The sequence below is a fragment of the Tachyglossus aculeatus genome, chromosome 4 (genome assembly GCF_015852505.1).
Source record: "Tachyglossus aculeatus isolate mTacAcu1 chromosome 4, mTacAcu1.pri, whole genome shotgun sequence".
In the NCBI taxonomy this organism is placed as follows: Eukaryota; Metazoa; Chordata; class Mammalia; order Monotremata; family Tachyglossidae; genus Tachyglossus; species Tachyglossus aculeatus.
The window spans coordinates 80585969-80606893 of NC_052069.1; the positions used below are offsets into that span (position 1 = coordinate 80585969).

Consider the following 20925-nt stretch of genomic DNA (forward strand, 5'->3'; position numbering starts at 1 on the left):
CCTTCAAAGCCCTACTGAGAGCTCACCTCCTCCAGGAGGCCTTCCCACACTGAGCCCCTTTTTTCTCTCCTCCTTCCCATCCCCCCCACCCTACCTCCTTCCCCTCTCCACAGCACTTGTATACATTTGTACGGATTTATTACTCTATTTATTTTACTTGCACATATTTACTATTCAATTTATTTTATTCATGATGTGCATATAGCCATAATTCTATTTGTTCTGATGATTTTGACACCTGTCTACATGTTTTGTTTTGTTGTTTGTCCTGCCCCCCACCCCCACAGACTGTGAGCCTGTTGTTGGGTAGGCACCGTCTCTATATGTTGCCGACTTGTACTTCCCAAGTGCTTAGTAGAGTGCTCTGCACACAGTAAGTGCTCGCTAAATACAATTGAATGAAGGAACATCACACTTAGGTTTTCATTCTGTGTTGCACCTAGTGCATTGAGTCCTCAGACTACTAAAATGGAATTTGCACAAACTTCAGATCCGGATAGACTAAGGCTGTCAATAATCTGAGGTTCTGGGTTTTTTCAGTTTCATTCCTAGACAGAGAGAAAATTATGAAGTTAAAGTTTTTATGGAAAGAGATTTGGATAAAACGTCCTTTTTCCCGAGATAAAGGCACAAATCACAACTTTGTTTAAAAAAATAGAATCATTCGCTTGCTTCAGCAGCAGCCTAAAAGAAAAATCCATTTTCATGTTTAGAAAGTCACTTACTAAAGACATTAGCAAATGCAAGGCGAAGGTAACCGAATGTTAGGACTTTCTGCCTTGAAAAGCCAAGCCTTTTGATTTATGCAGCTCCTTTCAAAGTCTTTTATGTTTGAGCACAAAGAAGCTACTTGAAGATTTGTATCTCAAAATGTAAAAACAGTGCCGAGATCACAAGAGTTGAAGCAAAGAATTTTGAAGAGGTTAGAACTCGTTCAAACCAAGATTGAAACTTTCAAGTAGGAGGGGTCCTTGACTCTTCCCACTGACAGAAGTCCTTTCTCAGAAATTTAGCTGCCTCTTCTTAATTCGTCAATCGATCAATCAATAGTATTTACTGAGCAGTTACTGTGTGCAGAGCGCTGTACTAAGCACTTGGAAGAGTACAGTATAACAGAGTTGAGAGATATGTTTCCCCCCCCCCCCCATTTTAGACTGTGAGCCCACTGTTGGGTAGGGACTGTCTCTATATATTGCCAACTTGTACTTCCCAAGTGCTTAGTACAGTGCTCTGCACACAGTAAGCACTCAATAAATACGATTGATGATGATGATAGTGGACAGAGCACAGGCCTGGAAGCTAGAAGGACAAGGGTTGTAATCCCAGTTTTGCCACTTATCTGCTGTGTGACCTTCGGTATGTTACTTTACTTCTCTGTACCTCAGTTACCTCATCTGCAAAATGGGGATTAAGACTGTGAGTCCCATGTGGGACAGGGACTGTGTCCAACCTGATAAGCTTGTATCTACTCCAGTGCTTAGAACAGTGCTTGGAACATAGTAAGCACTTAAAAATATCATAATTGTTATTATCCCCCCTCCTAGACTGTAAACCCAGTGTGGGCAGGGATTGTCTTTCTATTGCTGAATTGTACTTTCCAAGCACCTAGTACAGTGTTCTGCACGCAGTGCGTGCTCAATAAATAAGACTGAATGAATGAATAAGGAGTTTACAGTCTAGAGAAGGAGTTTACAGTCTAGGAAACATTCTTCTCAGTGTTTGAGAATTTGATTAAAATATCTCTCCTGTATAATCTCCCTTGGACTCCACAGAGTAATCTGCTGGGTTCAGGTTGTTCAGAGACCAGAAGAAGAGAGATATTCAGGAGATTTGGGAGATATTCTGGTCCCAGTTTTTTGTAGGAGCCAAACTGAATTCATCTTCATTGTCAAAATCAACAGCACCAGGATGAATAAGAAAAAGTAAAGTTAATAAAATAAATAGAATAATAAATATGTACAAATATTCACAGGTGCTGTGGGGAGGGGGAGGAGGTAGGGCAGAGGGAGGGAGGGGGGCAATGGGTGGGAGGAGGAGAAGAAAAGGAGGGGTCAGTCTGGGAAGGCCTCCTAGAGGAGGTGAGCTCTCAGTAGGGCTTTGAAGGGAGGAAGAGGGCTAGCTTGGCGGATGGGCAGAGGGAGGGCATTCCAGGCCAGGGGGAGGATGTGGGCCAGTAGTCAATGCTGGGACAGGTGAGAATAAGGCCCGGTGAGGAGGTTAGCAGTAGAGGAGTGAAGTGTGCAGGCTGGGCTGTAGAAGGAGAGAAGGGAGGTGAGGTAGGAGGGGGGGAAGTGATGGAGAGTTTTGAAGCCGAGGGTGAAGAGTTTTTGCTTCATGCGAAGGTTGATAAGCAACCACTGGATAGTTTTGAGGAGGGGAGTGATATGCCCAGAGTGTTCCTGTACAAAGATAATCCGGGCAGTAGAGTGAAGAATAGACTGAAGTGGGGAGAGACAGGAGGATGGGAGATAAGAAAGGAGGCTGATGCAGTAATCCAGTCGGGATAGGATGAGAGATTGAACCAACAAGGTAGCAGTTTGGATGGAGAGGAAAGGGCGGATCTTGGCGATGTGAAAGTGGGACCTGCAGGTTTTGGTAACTGATTGGATGTGTGGGGTGAATGAGAGAGCGGAGTCAAGGATGACATCAAGTGTGCAGGCTTTCCTAAGTGTTCTCTAGCCAAAAAGCATAGTCCAAACAACATTCTGGCAGAATTGAGTGTATCTTTAAAGGCTGGCAGGTTTCATAGCCTAAACAGCTAACGTGTTCTCCCTGACCCTTCAGGGGAAATTAGAAGACATGCTTGGATCATGCAACTAGGTCACCTAGAAAAGTCTCTCCACAGAGAGTACAACTTGGATGGCCAGGCTGAAATGGCACAAAGTTTCCATCCATTTGTATCCAACAATTGCAATGAATGTGAAATAGGACTCATAGAATGAGAAGTGCTGAACAGGTCAACAAATGAATAGAAAGGAAATTAAATGAACTCCAGTGACCAGACAAACACAACTCTATCAGCAGCCAAGTTCAATGAGGCGGAAACGGTTTGCCTGAGAAAATCAATGAGGTGGAAATTAGCTATGTCCCTTCATGCCAACCCTGGCTTCCCTGCAATATTTATCCTTGCCACATTTTTTTGCAATCACCCTGGAATTGTGCTATTTTCCTCCACTTTTCTTCCTCAGGAAGGTAGTAGCAGAATCTCATTTGCTGTTTCATCAGAGATTCCAAGAGTTAATACCCCTTTTCTCTAAATCTGCCCTTTCATTTCTATCCTAGAAAAGATCCTATCCTATCCTATCCTATTCTAGAAAAGCAGCATGGCTCAGTGGAAAGAGCACGGGCTTGGGAGTCAGAGGTCATGGGTTTGAATCCCGGCTCTGCCACATGTCTGCTGTGTGACCTAGGGCAAGTCACTTAACTTCTCTGAGCCTCAGTTATCTCATCTGTAAAAGGGGGATGAAGACTGTGAGCTCCACGTGGGACAAACTGATCACCTTGTATCCTCCCAGCTCTTAGAACAGTGCTTTGCACATAGTAAGTGCTTAACAAATGCAATCATTATTATTATTATTATTATCCAAACTGCTACCTGGCTGATCCAAGCACTTATTTATAATCCATCTTGACTACTGTATCAGTCTCTTTGCTGACCTCCCTGTCTCCTGTCTGTCCCGACTCAAACCCCTACTACATTCTGCTGCAGGATCATTATACTAAAAAAAATTTGGTCCAGGTCTGCCCAGTCCTCAAGAACCTCCGGTGATTGCCCATCCATCTCCACATTAAATAATAATAATAATAGCTACGTTATTTCTTAAGCGCTTACTACGTGCCAGGCACTGTATTATGAGGAAAGGGGGGCTTAGGGAAGGCCTTTTGGAGGAGATGTGCCTTCAATAAGGCTTTCAAGGGGCAGGGAGAATGACTGCCTGTCAGATGTGAGGAGGGAGGGCGTTCCAGGTCAAAAGCAGGATGTGGGCGAGAGGTCTGTGGCAAGACAGATGAAAAAGAGGTAAATCAAGAAGCAAATCTTCCTTCTCTTGCCAACCAAAGGTGCATTTTTTATGGCATTTGTTAAGTGCTTAGTATGTGCCAGGCACTGTACTAAGCGCAGGGCTAGAGACAAGCTAATCAGGTTGGACATAATCCATGTCACACATGGGGCTAACAGACAATCCCCATTTTACAGACGAGCTAACAGGCACAGAGAAGTTATGTGACTTCTCCCAGGTCACACAGCAGGTAAGTGGGGGAGCCAGGACTAGAAACCAGGTTTAGAACCCAGATTCTTCTGACTTCCAGGCCTGTGATCACAGTGCTTTGCACATAGTAAGTGCTTAATAAATGCCATTATTATCTACTAGGCCTTCTCCCTGTACCCTAACAAGCACAGAGCCTGTGAGATCTGAGCACTGCATCAAAGCAATTTTAAACTGCAGTGAGAAACCAAATGAGTAATTGTTCCTTGCATGGTAGATGTCAGAATAAAGTGGATTGTTGTGTAATCTCATTAAGGCAAAGGATTGTTTTTCACTTCTGTAAAATGGGGATTAAGACTGTGAGCCATATAGGGGACAGGGACTGCATCCAACCTGATTAGCTTGTATCAACCCCAGAGTTTAGTAGAGTGTCTGGCACACTGTAAGTGCTAAACAAATACCATTAAAAAGAGGCACTTCTGTACTGAGTAATGCAGGTGAGGAGCACAGAGGTGACTGCTAGGTACTGTCTTTGAGATCCTGAGGAGCACATGAAGTCACCTGCTAATACCCATCAGGAGTGAGGCATTTGTGGGTGAAGATGATGATCGTTGTGGTATTTATTAAGTGCTTACTATGTGCCAAGCACTGTTCTAAGCACTGGGTAGACACAAGGTAATTAGGTGGGACACAGTCCCTGTCCTAAGTGGGGCTCACAGTCTTCATCCCCATTTTACAGATGAGGTAACTGAGGCCCAGAGAAGTAAAGTGACTTGCCCAAGGTCACATGGCAAACAAGTGACAGAGCCAAGGTTAGAACCCAAATCTTCTGACTATCAGGCCCGCACTCTTTCCACTAGGCCACGCTGCTTCCCTGGATGTGAGGATGATTTGTTTGGCCAGACCCATCTCAGAAGCTCTGTTCAGAACTGGTCCATGCTCAGTCTTTTGGTTCTCTCCAGGGATCCAATTTATTCTAAGACCTGGAAGGTCTGGATTAAATCAATCATATTTATTGAGTGCTTACTTTGTGCAGATCACTGTACTAAGCACTTTGGAGAGTACAATACCACGGAGTTGGTAGACACATTCCCTGGCTACAATGAGCTCACTAGAGAATCAGACTGTAATCAGATTCCTTGGGAATTCCTAAATCCAAACTCAAGTCACCTATTCAGGGGACTCCTCCAGACTTCCAAGGAGCTCCAAACTAGAGGAAGCCTCAACTCCACAGTGATCCTAAAGTCCTAGAAGCTTCAGAACAAGCCCACCTTCCTTGGTTGCTCGTCCAGTGTGATCTATGAGCACTCTACATGAATATGAGGCACTTAAACAACTCAATCTTTCCTCAAAAATCTCCAGTGGCTACCAATCAATCTGCACATCAGGAAGAAACTCCTCACCCTGGGCTTCAAGGCTGTCCATCACCTTGCCCCCTCCTACCTCACCTCCCTTCACTCCTTCTCCAGCCCAGCCCGCACCCTTGGCTCCTCTGCTACTAATCTCCTCACCGTGCCTCGTTCTCGCCTGTCCCGCCGTCGACCCCCGGCCCACATCATCCCCCTGGCCTGGAATGCCCTTCCTCCCAACATCTGCCAAGCTAGCTCTCTTCCTCCCTTCAAGGCCCTACCGAGAGCTCACCTCCTCCAGGAGGCCTTCCCAGACTCAGCCCCCTCCTTCCTCTCCCCCTCGCGCCCCTCTCCATCCCCCCGTCTTGCCTCCTTCCCTTCCCCACAGCACCTGTATATATGTATATATGATTATTCATATTTATTACTCTATTTTACTTGTACATATCTATTCTATTTATTTTATTTTATTAATATGTTTGGTTTTGTTCTCTGTCTCCCGCTTCTAGACTGTGAGCCCATTGTTGGGGACCGTCTCTATATGTTGTCAACTTGTACTTCCCAAACGCTTAGTACAGTGCTCTGCACACAGTAAGCACTCAATAAATATGATTGATTGATTGATAATAATAATAATAATGGCATTTGTTAAGCACTTACTATGTGCCAAGTACTGTTCTAAGCACTAAGGTAGGAACAAGGTAATCAGGTTGTCCCATGTAGGGCTCACGGCCTTAATCCCCATTTTACAGTTGAGGTAAGTGACTTGCCCAAGGCCAGAGCCAGAATTAGAACCCACGTTCTCTGACTGCCAAGCCCGTGCTCTTCCCACTAAGCCACGCTGCTTCTCGTGAACAAGGAATCTCAGAAAATTCAAATACAGAGTCCTGATTTGTGAGAGAGCCTTTTTGCTCATTTGGAAACTTAAACTTAAATGAGATTCAAATCAACTTTCCGGATCAACCCCCTAATAAAGGGCACTGCTTTTGCAATATGTCAGCTCTTTCTCCTTCGATGAACTAGAAAAGAGAGTGTTTTAATAACTCAGTGACAGGTATAATTGGTGACACCAACCTGGTCTTGTATACCTAGGCTCCCCAAAACATGCCTGTATACACACACACACGCACGCACACACTCATATGCCTTACCACATCAAGGCTCTGCACCCAGTAAGCGCTCAATAAATACGATTGAATGAATGAATGAAAGGCCAACTGATCTTGCCTTACTGAAATAAGGGCTGTATCTTAAAAAGTGATAATCATTTAATGAGATATTGATTTGAAACCTGCCTGTTGTTTACTCCCAGTTCATCAATACTGCATGCTTGCCTGATGAGCAGAACAGCAGAGAACTGCAACAATAGCCACCACCACTGTTACCTTCTGTTGTTATGACAACCAGTTTTCCAACAGCCCTTGTTATTTTCTGCGAATCCTTTTAGCATCTCCTACTATGATGTCCATGAACAACCCAGGCAATATCAGTACAATTTTCCAAACTTTCACAAGCACACAAGTCAGTGCTTTATATTAGCCCCTGCCCATCTGTTAATTCTCCATGAGAAGTTCTCAGCCCAGCTGTCAAGTTGACAGCTCACTGGACCCTTTCTTATTGTTGTAAAGAATTAGAGTTTTGTACCATGGGATATTAGCAGTCATGTTCATTCTCTGGTTGGCAATAACAAGGAAAAGGAATCTGAAATAAATAAATTTCCACAGAAATATTAACAAATTAAATTAAGCAACTATGTAATGGCCAGAGACTAACACTCATTAATGATTTGGGGGGAATTTGAAAAAATAACAAAGCTAAGAAAGTAGGAAAGTAGTAGTCCCCCTTTGGGGGAGTTCAAATAAATGAGAAGAGCCCACTGTTGGGTAGGGACTATCTCTATATGTTACCAACTTGTACTTCCCAAGTGCTTAGTACAGTGCTCTGCACACAGTAAGCACTCAATAAATATGATTGATTGATTGATTGAGAAGTAGTATGGTGTAGAGGATAGACCACAGGCCTAGGAGTCAGGCGGTCAGGGGTTCTAATCCCAGCTCCACCACTTGTCTGCTGTGTGACCTTGGGCAAGTCATTTCACTTCTCTGGGCCTCAGTTACCTCATCTGTAAAATGGGGATTGAGACGGTGAGCCCAACATGGAACAGGGACTGTGTCCAACTCAATTTGCTATATCCACCCCAGTGCTTAGTACAGTGCCTGGCATATAGTAAGCACTTAAATACCATAATCATTATTATTATTATTAATAAACAAAGTTCTGTGTTAAACAATAGCTACTTCTTCAATTGATGAATAGCTCTGAAACTCCAATTATCATTCCAGCAATACTCTTCTCTAGGTTGCTCTGACTACTACATTCTTCTTTTAGTAATCCCAGCTCCCTTTAGGGATATCTTTTCTCAAGTCATGCGTTGGTGGGTTTTTTTTCTATGAACTTCCCTATAAACAAGATTATGCATAAACAGCATTGTTTCCAACTCTTTCTTCCGTTAATCCATCAACTGAGAGGCCATCCTAAAAACCTACTGAGTTTGCCATAATTTCTGGTTTTCTTAAATTCTAACTTGAGATTAGCAGGTGGTCCATAGGGTTTCTTGCCCTAATCCTCAGATCCCTCCAGTGGCAGCTCTTCTTTGCCCCTGCTCCTTCTCCTGACTCCCCCAGCCTCTGGAAAATGGGGAGGGCTGCTTTCACTTCCCCTGCATTGGAGTAGCCCAAACAGAGCACACCCAGTTCTGACACCATTTAAAAAATCTTCCACAATAACTGTGGTATTTTTTAAGCACTCACTATGTGCTAGGCACCTTACCAAGCAGTGGCGTAGATGTAAAATAATCAGGTTGGACCCAGCCCCTGTCCCCCACGGGGCTTACAGTCTTAATCCCCATTTTACAGACGAGAGAACTTGAACACAGAGAAGTGAAGTGACTTGCTGAAGGTCACACAACAGATAAGTGGCGGAACTGAGAATTAGAACCCAGACCCTCTGACTTCAAGGCCCGGGCTCTTTCCACTAGGCCACGCTGCTTTTCACGCTGCTTCCATTATGATGTGAGGACCACAGAGCTACGTGAGGGAGTGACAATGCCAAGGGAGGGTGGGCTTGCAGGGTGGGATGCAGTCACTGAAGAACAAAAATCCCACCTCCCTTCCAGCCCCGGATACTCCCACCAACCTCCTCCTCCACAGTGCCTAGAGATGTTAACCATTTGTGGTTTCCAGGAAATCAAACTCACATCTCCCTCTCAATCCCCCGATGATTCCAAACCACAGGACAATAACAATGCTAATAATAATAATAATAATAATAATAATTGTGGTATTGGTTAAATGCTTATTATATGCCAGGCACTGTTCCAAGTGCTGGGATAGAGCCAAGCTATCCAAACAAGTATGTTTGGTTTTGTTCTCTGTCTCCCCCTTTTAGACTGTGAGCCCACTGTTGGGTGGGGACTGTCTCTATATGTTGCCGACTTGTGCTTCCCAAGCACTTAGTACAGTACTCTGCACACAGTAAGCGCTCAATAAATATGACTGATGATGATGATGAAGCTAATCTGGTTGGACACAGCCCCTGTCCCACATAGTGCTCACATTCTTAATCCCCATTTTACAATTGGGTGAACTGAGGCACAGAGAAGTGAAAATGACTTGCCCCAGTTGCAGAGCAGAAAAGTGGCAGAGTTGGGATTAGAACCCAGGACCTTTTGAATCCCGGGCCTGTGCTCTACCCACTAGGCAACGCTGCTTCTCTGTTGGTTCTCTCCATTAGGACCAACCCAGTTTCCACTTCCAGATGGTGGAGTGCTCCATAAAGGCTCAGAGAGTGCTTCACCATGATCTCTCTGAGGAGCAGCTGTCAACAGAGGTGAATATATGAAGATGCATTTGGAGGGGGCCATTACAGCTGCTCCCAGGGTGCTTTCTCAGTGCAAATCTCACAAAACTTCCAACCTCAAACTCCTCTGGGAACTGCAGCTAGTCATTCTTTTGACAGCAATTCATCAGTCTCTAACCACATAGAACATCAAACTAAAGCCATCCTGGCATGTAACTGGGTTATGAGGATGCACCTTGGGTTATTTTGAAAAAGGCAGTTCAGTTCAGACAGTCTGAAAGGAATTCCCAACACTTAGGGTTACATGTTTTCAAAGTCCTAAGTAGATCCTTACATAAACCCGGTGAGGAATTTCGACCCTGGAATGTTCTCATTTTACAGCAAGGGAATGAGAAGCACAGACATAAGATAAAACACTGCTCCATTAGGCTTTATTCTGGGTCGTTGGCAAAACAAGTTTTAAAGTACAAGCACCGGCCTGCTAGTCCACGGTAAGGTTAACTTCTCACAAAGTGTAGGTCAATTTATTAAGCATCTACACACGTGGTACTCGGTGCGAGTTACAAAGGAAATAAGAGGCATGATCCTGCTCTTCCTCCCTTCAAAGCCCTACTGAGAGCTCGCCTTCTCCAGGAGGCCTTCCCAGACTGAGCCCCCTTTTTCCTCTCCTCCTTCCCATCCCCCCCTCTCTTCCTCCTTCCCCTCCCCAAAGCACTAGTATATACTTGTACAGATTTATTACTCTATTCATTTTACTTGTACGTATTTAGTATTCTATTTATTTTGTTAATGATGTGCATATAGCTATAATTCTATTTGTTCTGACAATTTTGACACCTGTCTACATGTTTTGTTTTGTTGTCTGTCTCCCCCTTTTGGACTGTGAACCCGTTGTTGGGTAGGGACCGCCTCTATATGTTGCGGACTTGTACTCCCCAAGCCTGCACACAGTACGTGTTCAATAAATATGATAGAATGAATAAATGAATGCTATTTTTTATGGTATTTATTAATTGCTTACTATGTGGCGCTTACAGTGTGGCAGGCACTGTACTAAGCTCTGGGGTATGTACAAACTTAGCAGTTTGGGCACAGTCTTTGCCCCTCATGGGGCTCATAGTCTTAATCCCCATTTTACAGATGAGAAAATTGAGGCACAGAGAACTGAAGAGACTTGCCTAAGGTTACACAGCAGACAAGTGGCAGTGCCAGAATTAGAACCAGGTTCTTTTGACTTTCAGGACCATGCTCTATCCACTAGACCATGCCGCTTCTCTACTCACTGCTCTTGAGAAGCTTCAATTTAAAGGCTAGGATGAATGCAACTACCCAATCAATGGTATTTATTGAGCGCATACTGTGTGCACAGCACTGTACTAAGCACTTGAAAGACTACAATATGTCAGATTTGGTAGACATGTTCCCTGCCCACAAGTTCTCTAGACTGTAAGCTACTCTTCTAGACTATAAGCTCGTTGTAGGCGGGGAATGTGTCAATTAAATTGTTACATTGTACTTTCCCAAGCTATAAGTACAGTGCTCTGCACACAGTAAGTGCTCAATAAACATGATTGACTAACTGACAAGGAGCTTAAAGTTTAGAAATACCCATTTGCAAACAAAGATAAATATACCATAAATGAATGAAGAATAGTCCATACTTCACTCGGCTATCTGGATCATTTTTCTACAAAAACGTTCAGGACATGTCACCCCTCCCACTCAAAAAACTCCAGTGGTTGCCCATCCACCTCCATATCAAACAAAAACTCCTCCTCACTGACTTTAAAGCAGTCCATCACCTTGTCCCCTCCTACCACGCCTCACTTCTCTCCTTCTACAACGCAGCCCACACACTTCTCTCTGTGCCTCAATCTGGCCTGTCTCACCACCAACCCCTCGCTCACATCCTGCCTCTGGCCTGGAATTGTGTCCCCCTTTCCTCAAATCTGACAGACAAATTACTCCCCCAACCCTTCAAAGCCTTATTGAAGGCACAGCTCTTCCAAGAGGATTTCCCAGACTAAGCCCCACGTTTCCTCATCTCCCACTCCCTTCTGCATTGCCCTGACTTGCTCCCTTTGCTCTTCCCCGCTCCCAGCCCCACAGCACTTATGCACATATTTGTAATTTTATTTATTTGTACTGATATCTGTCTCCCCTCCTCTAGACTGTGAGCAGGGATTGTCACTGTTTATTGTTGTGTTGTACTTTCCCAAGTGCTTAGTTCTGTGCTCTGCACACAGTAAATGTTCAATAAATATGATTGAATGAATAATGAAAAGAATATCTGGGACAGAAACAACATTAATCAGATTTTGTGCGTAAATCCTCAGGTACTTTAGAATGACGCATCTCATTACGTATACATGTCAGTAAGTACAGAAGTTTGCTCTGTCCTCACCCTATCTCAAAGGATAACCAAAACAGGGGCTAAAAAAAGGCTTTGAGTGAATCAGCTGAAGGATCCCAGATTAATCAAAAATACAGTAGTATATTATTTAGAGTGAGCTTAAATTCTCCCCCATTTTAAAGAATGTGGAAAACTGTTTGTAGGATTTCATGGTGCAAAGATGATATAAACCAAAACCTGTAAATCACTATACTACCTTATTTCCCTAGCTTTTAGGAAAAAACATGAAAGAATTGGGCTCTTTTCTGTTCATTCTCAAAAGCAGAAAAATATCAGATAACCAAGTGTTTAAAGCTTGGAAGGCTATTACTGATATTCCTCAACACTCACGCTACTTTAACCAAGATTTCAGTACACAGCTTTTATGTGCATAAGCAGCCTACAATCCTGCAGAAATGTAGTAGCAGCGGAAGTCTCCCACAACTTGAAATGACATCTTCATTCAATCGTATTTATTGAGCGCTTACTGTGTGCAGAGCACTGTACTAAGCACTTGACATCTTGTAATAATAATAATAATGATGGCATTTGTTAAGCACTATGTACAAAGCACTGTTCTAAGCACTGGGGAGGATACAAGGTGATCAGATTGTCCCACGTGGGGCTCACAGTCTTCATCCCCATTTTACAGATGAGGTAACTAAGGCACAGAGAAGTTAAGTGATTTACCCAAAGTCACACAGCTGACAATTGGAGGAGCCGGGATTTGAACCCATGACCTCTGACTCCCAAGCCCATGCTCTTTCCATTGAGCCAAGCAGGTAAATGTACTGAATGAAACCGGGATCACTCAAAACTAAGGAAGCATCTAATATTCCTTTTTAAGACTCCTTGTATTCTATCTCATATTCTGTAAGCCAAGGCCTTTAAAATACTAAGTGATGATCTGTTTATATGGCATTTGTTAAGTGCTTACTATGTTTCAGATACTGTATTAAAGGCTGCGGAAGATACAAGCTAATCAGGTTGGACGCGGTCCATGTCCTACGTGGGCTCACAGTCTTAATCTCCATTTTACGGATGAGGTAACTGAGGTCCCGCGAAGTGACTTGCCCAAGGTCACACAACAGACAAGTGGCAGAGCCGAGATTAGAACCCAGGTCCTTCTGGCTCCCAGGACAGTGCTCTACCCACTAGGCAATGCTGCTTCTCCTCTAAGTTAGAATACTAGACAATGTCAAATAAGTGATTTCCACCCCACCACCAAAAAAAAAAATAATGATGCAACTGGCACTGAACTGAATGGAAGAACCCAGGGTGAACTGCTTTGTAATAATTAGTACGTTTTCCTTATTTTAATTCATTGCACTTGCGAACACAAATAAATCAGGAAATTAAAATTTTCAGCTACTTTCAAGGACCTGACTGTGATGGAAAATGACCAAATGGCAAATTGTCCAAATTACTCTCTACCCTTCCATGGCCCCCATTTGCCTATGTAGGGACCATCTCTATATGTTGCCAACTTGTACTTCCCAAGCGCTTAGTACAGTGCTCTGCACACAGTAGGCACTCAATAAATACGACTGAATGAATGAATGAATGAATTCCATACCTGCAATGAAGGATGGAGACGGTAAAGTTCCTTCTGGGCAGGGATTGTATCTGCCAATTCTACTATACCTTATTTTCCCAAACACTTAGTACAGTGCTCTGCACACAGACAGAGCTCAGTAAATCAACCAATGGTATTTATTAAAGATCACTGATTGATTAGTAACACTTTCAAACACCCTGATTTGTAACTGAACCTGAAAGTTATTTACCTATTTTTCTATCAAATGTCCACAGAACCCTAGGATATTTACGGAATATAGGTTCTCTTCAATTTTCAGAGGGAATGACACCTCCTTACTAATCAGTCAATGATATGTATTGAGCGCTTATGGTGTGCAGAAGCACTGTACTACATTTTGGGAGAGTACAATACACCAGAATTAACAGATACATTCCCTGCCCACAGCATGCTTACTAATAATGATGGCATTTATTAAGCGCTTACTATGTGCAAGGCACTGTTCTAAGTGCTGGACTAGCGAGCCATGCTCCAGTGCAGAACTCTTAACAGAGTTGCCTAGTGGAGTCACAAGAACCTGGGTTCTAATCCCAGCTCTACCACCTGTCTGCTGTGTGACCCTGGGCAAATCACTTAATTTCTCTGGGCCTCAGTTAGCTCATCTGTAAATTGGGGATTGAGACTGTGAGCCAGCATGGCTCAGTGGAAAGAGCCCGGGCTTTGAAGTCAGAGGTCATGGGCTCAAATCCCATCTCCACCAATTGCCAGCTGTGTGACTTCGGGCAAGTCACTTAGCTTCTCTGTGCCTCAGTTGCTTCATCTGTAAAATGGGGATTAAGACTGTGAGCCCCCCGTGGGACACCCTGATCACCTTGTAACCTCCCCAGCGCTTAAAACAGTGCTTTGCACATAGTAAGCGCTTAATAAATGCTATCATTATTATTATTATTATTGTTATGTGGGACAGGGACCGTGTCCAACCTGAATAGCTTGTCTCTACCCCAGCACTTAGAACAGTGCTTAACATAGTAAGAGCTTAATACTATTATTATTATTGTCTGTTGTAGACACAATCATCATCAATCGTATTTATTGAGCGCTATGTGCAGAGCACTGTACTAAGCGCTTGGGAAGTACAAATTGGCAACATATAGAGACAGTCTCTACCCAACATTGGGCTCACAGTCTAAAAGTCATCTCTCCCAGGAGGCCTTCCCCAATTAATTTCTAACCTTTCAATTTATAACCCCTCTACTGCCACTTCAGCACTTCAGTACTCACAAGCTCCCTACCCTTGGAAAGTTATGGTGCAGTGGATAGAGAATGGGCCTGGGGAGTCAGAAGGTCATGGGTTATAATCCCAGCTCCGCCACTTGTCTGTTGTGTGACATTTCTCGGCGTAAAATGGGGATTGAAACTGAGCCCCACGAGGGACAGGGACCCAATTTGCTTGTCTCCACCCCCGCGCTTAGTACAGTGCCTGGCACATAGTAAATGTTTAAATACCATAATAATTGTAATTAATATCTTTATATATTTCCTATCTTATTTTAGTGTCATTCTCCCATCATTGTAAACTCTTTCTGGACAGGGACCAGATTTACTAAACTCTATTGTCCTCGCCCAAGCATTAAAGGCAGTGTTCTGCACACAATGGGTGCTCAATAAATATCATTGACTGACTGAACTGAGTCTAGCAATAGCAGAGTTCAATAACGTAATTAAGAAATATGGACCATGTCTAACTGGACTGTTTCTAAACCAGTCTTAAATCTCATTCCAAAGAAGTCTCTCCCACTTCACGAGGTACACACGAAGGAGTTTATTAAAACTGTCCAGTCTAAACTATTCCCTGGTTTGGTGAACATAGGCACCGAGTTGGGATAAATTCACCAGTTTTCACAGACACAATCAGAATCACAATCCCAATCACAATTTCCTCAGGAAATGAGCATCTGGAAAGACACGGGGAATGCGTGCCGTGCTTCTGCAGTGGCAGTAATTTCATCCCGAAGTGTCATTTACACATTGGATCCAAACCCAAGACGAACAAGGGCAAGTGGATGGTGGGGATGCAGGAATGAGGGGGCCAGGGAAGGGCAGGGCTGGTTGGCCGACTGGAGGGACACCCATGCAGGGTGGATAAACCAGGATTAAGGGTATTTCCTTTGGGAGACTCATGATGGAACGGGGTGCCGGGGGTAGGCTCCTCCCCGCCCTGTCCCGCAACCAGGTAACCATGCCTGGATAGATAGAAGCCGGATAGAAGCAGCATGGCTTAATGGAAAGAGCACAGGCTTGGGGGTTGGAGGTCATGGGTTCTAATCCCAGCTCCGCCACCTGTCAGCTGTGTGACTTTGGGCAAGTCACTTAACTTCTCTGGGCCTCAGTTCGCTCATCTGTAAAATGGGGATGAAGACTGTGAGCCCCACGTGGGACATCCTGATTACTTTGTACCTACCCCAGCATTTAGAATAGTGCTTGGCACATAGTAAGCGCTTAACAAATACCATTAAGATAAGAATATTGATCATAATAGATGCCAAGGGAGAGGAAAGAAGAAACCAAGGGTGATGTGGAAGATGGTGTCGGGGTGGGAAGGTGGCTCTCGCATGGAAGGGAGCTGCTGAGTACGGTTGCTGCTCAATTGTGAGCGTGCCTGCCCTGTCCATCCATTCATTCATTCATTCAATCATATTTATTGAGCACTTACTGTGTGCAGAGCACTGTACTAAGCGCTTGGGAAGTACAAGTTGTCAACACATAGAGATGGTGCCTACCCAACAACAGGCTCACAGTCTAGAAGGGGGAGACAGACAACTTAATGCATTAGGGCACTTTGATACTCACCACACTCCAGCCTCACAACACCTGTGTACACATACTTATACTCTGCTGCTTTCCCTATGCATAATTTATTTGAATTTATTTAATGTTGCCTTCGCTAGATTGCAAACTCCTGGAGGGCAGAGATTGTGTCTATGAACTCTGTTGTGTTGTACTCTCCCAAGCATCTAGTACAGTGCTCTACACACAGTAAGCACTCAATGAATACCATGAATTGATTGGTTCCTTCTCAAACTCTCTCTCCTCACCCCGTCTTTCCCATCACTGGCGACACCACCACCACCACCACCCTTCCTGTCTCGCAGGCCTTCAACTTCGGCATTATCCTTGACCCATCTCACTTCTTCAACCTTCACTTCGTCACTTACCTCAGCGATTCCATCTCCGCATCTCCAAAATTTGCTCCTTTCTCTCCATTCCAACCGCAATCACCCAGGTTCAAACCCACGCCATATCCCGTTGTGACTTTTGCATCAGCCTCCTTGCTGACCTCCTAGCCTCCAGCCTCTCTGGCCATTACATCACTCTTCTTTCTGCCCAGGCCATCTTTCTGAAAAACCGTTCTGCACCCATCTCCTCACCCCAAAAACTGCCCATCCATCTCCATATCAAGCAGAAATTCCTTATCACTGAGTTCAAGATCCTCAATTAGCTCTGTCCCCTGTAAATAGCCTCGGTCCTTTCCCAACACAACTCAGCCCACTCACTTTATTTCCCTAATACCACCCTGCTCGTTCCTCCGCCACTCTTGCCTTGCCCACAGTTGCCTCCTTGCTCCAGTCCTTCCTCCTAGAATTCCCTCCTCTTGCATATGTGACATACCGGCACTTTTCCTGTCTTCAAGGCCCTCCAAAAATCACATCACCTCCAGGAAGCCTTCCTGGACTGAGCTCTCATCCCTCCACCCTGTTTTTCCTCCCTCCTGCCTCTCCCATGCACTTACTCCCATCCACTAAGCACTGGGATCCTCTCCTTCATCCTCCCCACCCCCACAGTACTGACAGTCTAGTCCCCTCAAAACAGCATGTTCACTGTGGGCAGGGAATGTGTCAACCAACTTTGTTGTATTGCACACAGTGCTTTATACCGGTTGCTTCCCTTACCTACAATTTATTTTAATTTCTGTTTCCCCTGTTAGACTAGAAGCTCCTTGAGGGCAGAAATCAAGTCTAACAACTGTATCGTACCTCCCCAAGTGCTCAGTGCTCTGCAGAGTAAATATTCAACAAATACCAACAATTAATCAATCGAGTGCTTGGCCAGGGTTTCACACAGATCCCTCAGAGAATTGAAAGGTCAGCCCTTTTCTTCCACAGAATAACACTAATTCCTTTAAACGTCCTTATCTGACCTGTTTTCCAACCATTTAATCATTTCGGTTATTGTTCCCCAAACATTCTCCAGCATCTTTAGCTCCCTTTCAAAGTAAAATGACTGAAATTGGAACCAGGAATCTAATACAGGTTTGAGCCTTGCAAAGGAAGATTAGCCTAAAGATAGTTTTCTGACTTTTGCTTGTCATACTCCTGTTCAACATCCCAACATATCATGCTTTAGAATAATGACACTACATGGCTGATTTATTTAGCTCCTCATTGTTTGATTCCCAGATACTTTTTCTAATATATCTGAACTCAGTCTGTGTTTTACCATTCTGAAAATATTTTTTTGAGTTTTGCCTTACCATCTATTGCCTTGCATATTTAACCTATTGAATCTGATCTTACTCAATCTTTTTTTCATTTCTCCACATGTCCTTTCCAGCTTGGTTTACCTAAGATTTAGAATTCAACTATTCCACATATTTTATAAATGTATTAGTGATATCTGTACCCAGGAAGAGAACAGAAATTAAGGCATAAATGTTTCTGCACCTGGAAATTTTCTGCCAGGGCACTAGGCAACAGGTATGATTGAAAGAAAACCAAGGTTTCCGTAGCTGCCTCAACATAAACATCTGAACTACAAGGGTATTAACAGAACGCAAAATGCCAAGATTAGAGGAATGAGGCTGATGGGCACTTAGTTTGGGCACTTTGATGGCACTCAGCTGTCTGTCCATCCAACCATCCATCCGTCCATCATCCATCCAACCATCCATCCATCTGTCCATACATCCAACCATCCACCTCTCCATCCATCTCTCCATCCATCCATCCATCCATCCATCCATCCATCCATCCGTATGCCCAACCATCCACCTCTCCATCCATCTCTCCGCCCATTCTTAGAGAGGCAGCGTGGCTCAGTGGAAAGAGCACGGGCTTTGGAGTCAGAGGTCATGGGTTTGAATCCCAGCTCTGCCACATGTCTGCTGTGTGGCCTTGGGCAAGTCACTTAACTTCTCGGAGCCTCAGTTACCTCATCTGTAAAATGGGGATGATGACTGTGAGCCCCACGTGGGACAACCTGATCACCTTGTATTCCCCCAGCACTTAGAACAGTGCTTTGCACATAGTAAGCGCTTAACAAATGCCATTATTATTATTATTATTATCCATCCATCTGTCCGTACGTCCAACCATCCATCTCTCCATCCATCCATCCATCTGTCCGTACATCCAACCATACATCTCTCCATCCATCTATCCATCAGTCCGTATGTCCAACCATCCACCTCTCCATCCATCCCTCCGTCCATCCATCCATCTATCCATCCATCCATCCATCCATCCAACCATCCGTCCAACCACCTGTCCATCTATCTATCCACCCATCTGTCCAACCACCCATCTGTCCAGTCATCCATCTGTCCAACCACCTGTCCATCTATCTATCCATCCATCCATGCATCCATCCATCCCTCCATCCATCCATCCGTGTCCCTCCCCACCCCCGCGTCCCCCGCCCCCCGCCGCCTCACCGCGGTCCGGGGCTCCTCGGTGGGTGAGTCCGGCGGGCTGGGAGCCGCTGCCCCCGGGGAGCCCCCCGGCGGGGTCGGGGCCGTTGGGCAGCGGCGGGTCGGTGTCGGTGTTGGTCAGCCAGGTGGACTCGGTCTCCCGGGTCCAGCTCTCGTAGTAGCGCGGCTCGATGGCATCGGCCCGGCTGCCCCCGCACCCCATCCTCCCTGGCCCTGGCCTCCTCCCCCTCCTAGCCCTTCCCCGCACGCTCCTCCGCCTCCTCCTTTTTTCTTCCTCTTCGTCCTCTTCTCCCTCTCCCTCCTTCTCTTCCTCCTCGCTCCCTTCTATCCCTCTCTCTCTCCCTCTCCTCCTTTTTTCTTCCTCTTCGTCCTTCTCTCTCCCTCTGTCTCCTCCTCCTCCTCCCTCTCTCCCTATCCCTCTCTCTCCTTTTTTCTTCCTCTCCGTCCTCCTTTCCCTCTCCCTCTGTCTTCTCTCCTCCTCCTCTTTCCCTCCTCCCCCTTCTATTCCTCTCCCTTCCTCTTCTCCTCCTCCTTTTTTCTTCCTCTCCCCCCTCCTCTCCCTCTCCCCCTCCTCTTTCCCTCCTCCTCCTCTTCCCTCTCTGCCTTCTATCCTTCTCTCCTTTTTCTTCCTCTTCGTCCACCTCTCCCTCTCTCCCTTCTATCCCCCTCTCTCTCCTCCTTTTTTCTTCCTCTTCACTCACCTCTCCCTCTCCCTTCTATCCCTCTCTTTTTTCTTTCTCCTCTTCGTCCTCCTCTCCCTCCTCCTCCTCTTTCCCTCCTCCTCCTCTCCCTTCTATCTCTCTCCCTCTCCTCCTCCTCCTTTCTTCTTCCTCTTCGTCCTCCTTTCCCTCTCCCTCCGTCTTCTCTCCTCCTCCCCCTTCTCTTTCCCTCCTCTCCCTTCTAGCCCTCCCCTTCCCTCTCCTCCTCTTTTCTTCCTCTTGGTCCTCCTCTCCCTCTCCCTCCGTCTCCTCCTCCTCCCCCTCCTCTTTCCCTCCTCTCCCTTCTAGCCCTCCCCTTCCCTCTCCTCCTCTTTTCTTCCTCTTGGTCCTCCTCTCCCTCTCCCTCCGTCTCCTCCTCCTGTTTCCCTCTTGCCCCTGCCCCAGCTTCTGCTGGGGCTGGGTCCCTGTGCCACCCCCCAGCTCTTCCCTCCCTCACTCCCGAATGGTGGCACCGGCAGCAGCTGGAGCAGCAAGGGTGGCAGCGGTGGCAGCAGCAGCCCCTTCCCCTCGCTGTGCCCGCTGTGCCCGCCCCACGCTAGGAGGGACCCACTCCCCACACCCGCCCTGCCTCCTTCCTCCCCATCCTCCCTTCTCCTCCATCATTGTCTCCCCCCTCTCTCTCTCTCTCCTGTCACTCAGGTCCTCCTCTCTGCCTCCTCCCTTCTCTCAGCTCCTTTCCTCTCCCTCCACTGCCCAAACTGGCCCATTCCCCTTTCCTCTCAACCCCCTTCTTCTTCCCTGCATTACCCCCGTCACCCTTTTCCCCACTTCCCAGATGGCCAGAGGCTGGCAGAAGCTGGGGAAGTGGCCTGCCCCAGGCTAGGGGTCACCAGGGCTTCGGAGGCCTGGGCGGTCCCATGATGACCCCCTCCAGCCAACATCACCTCCTCCTCCTCCTCCCTGGTCCTCGTGGGGTCAGGCACCTGATCTTTGCACTCACCCCTGGCTCACCCTAAGATGAGGTTCAGTATAACCTTGGACGAAACAGAGGATGACCAGAGTCCACATACTCAAGGTGCAGCGTTCAACCTAAGGCAGTAAACTTTCACCAAACCGCCAAGGCCTTGAGGTGTGAGTTTGCTGTGGCACTGAATGTGTCTGTCGTTATCTTGTACTAAGCGCTTAGTACAGTGCTCTGCACGCAGTAAGCACTCAATA

At 45.8% G+C, this 20925-nt stretch overlaps 1 protein-coding gene across 1 annotated transcript in view; it reads right to left on the reverse strand.

The window, feature by feature from the left end:
• BAALC (BAALC binder of MAP3K1 and KLF4) overlaps positions 1-19250 on the reverse strand; it is a 52933-nt gene extending 33683 nt beyond the window's left edge. Inside the window, exon 1 of the mRNA XM_038745335.1 lies at positions 19052-19250. Within this exon, the coding sequence (XP_038601263.1) occupies positions 19052-19250 (199 nt within the window). The remainder of the gene's footprint in view (positions 1-19051) is intronic.
• Between the last annotated feature and the right edge of the window lie 1675 nt (positions 19251-20925).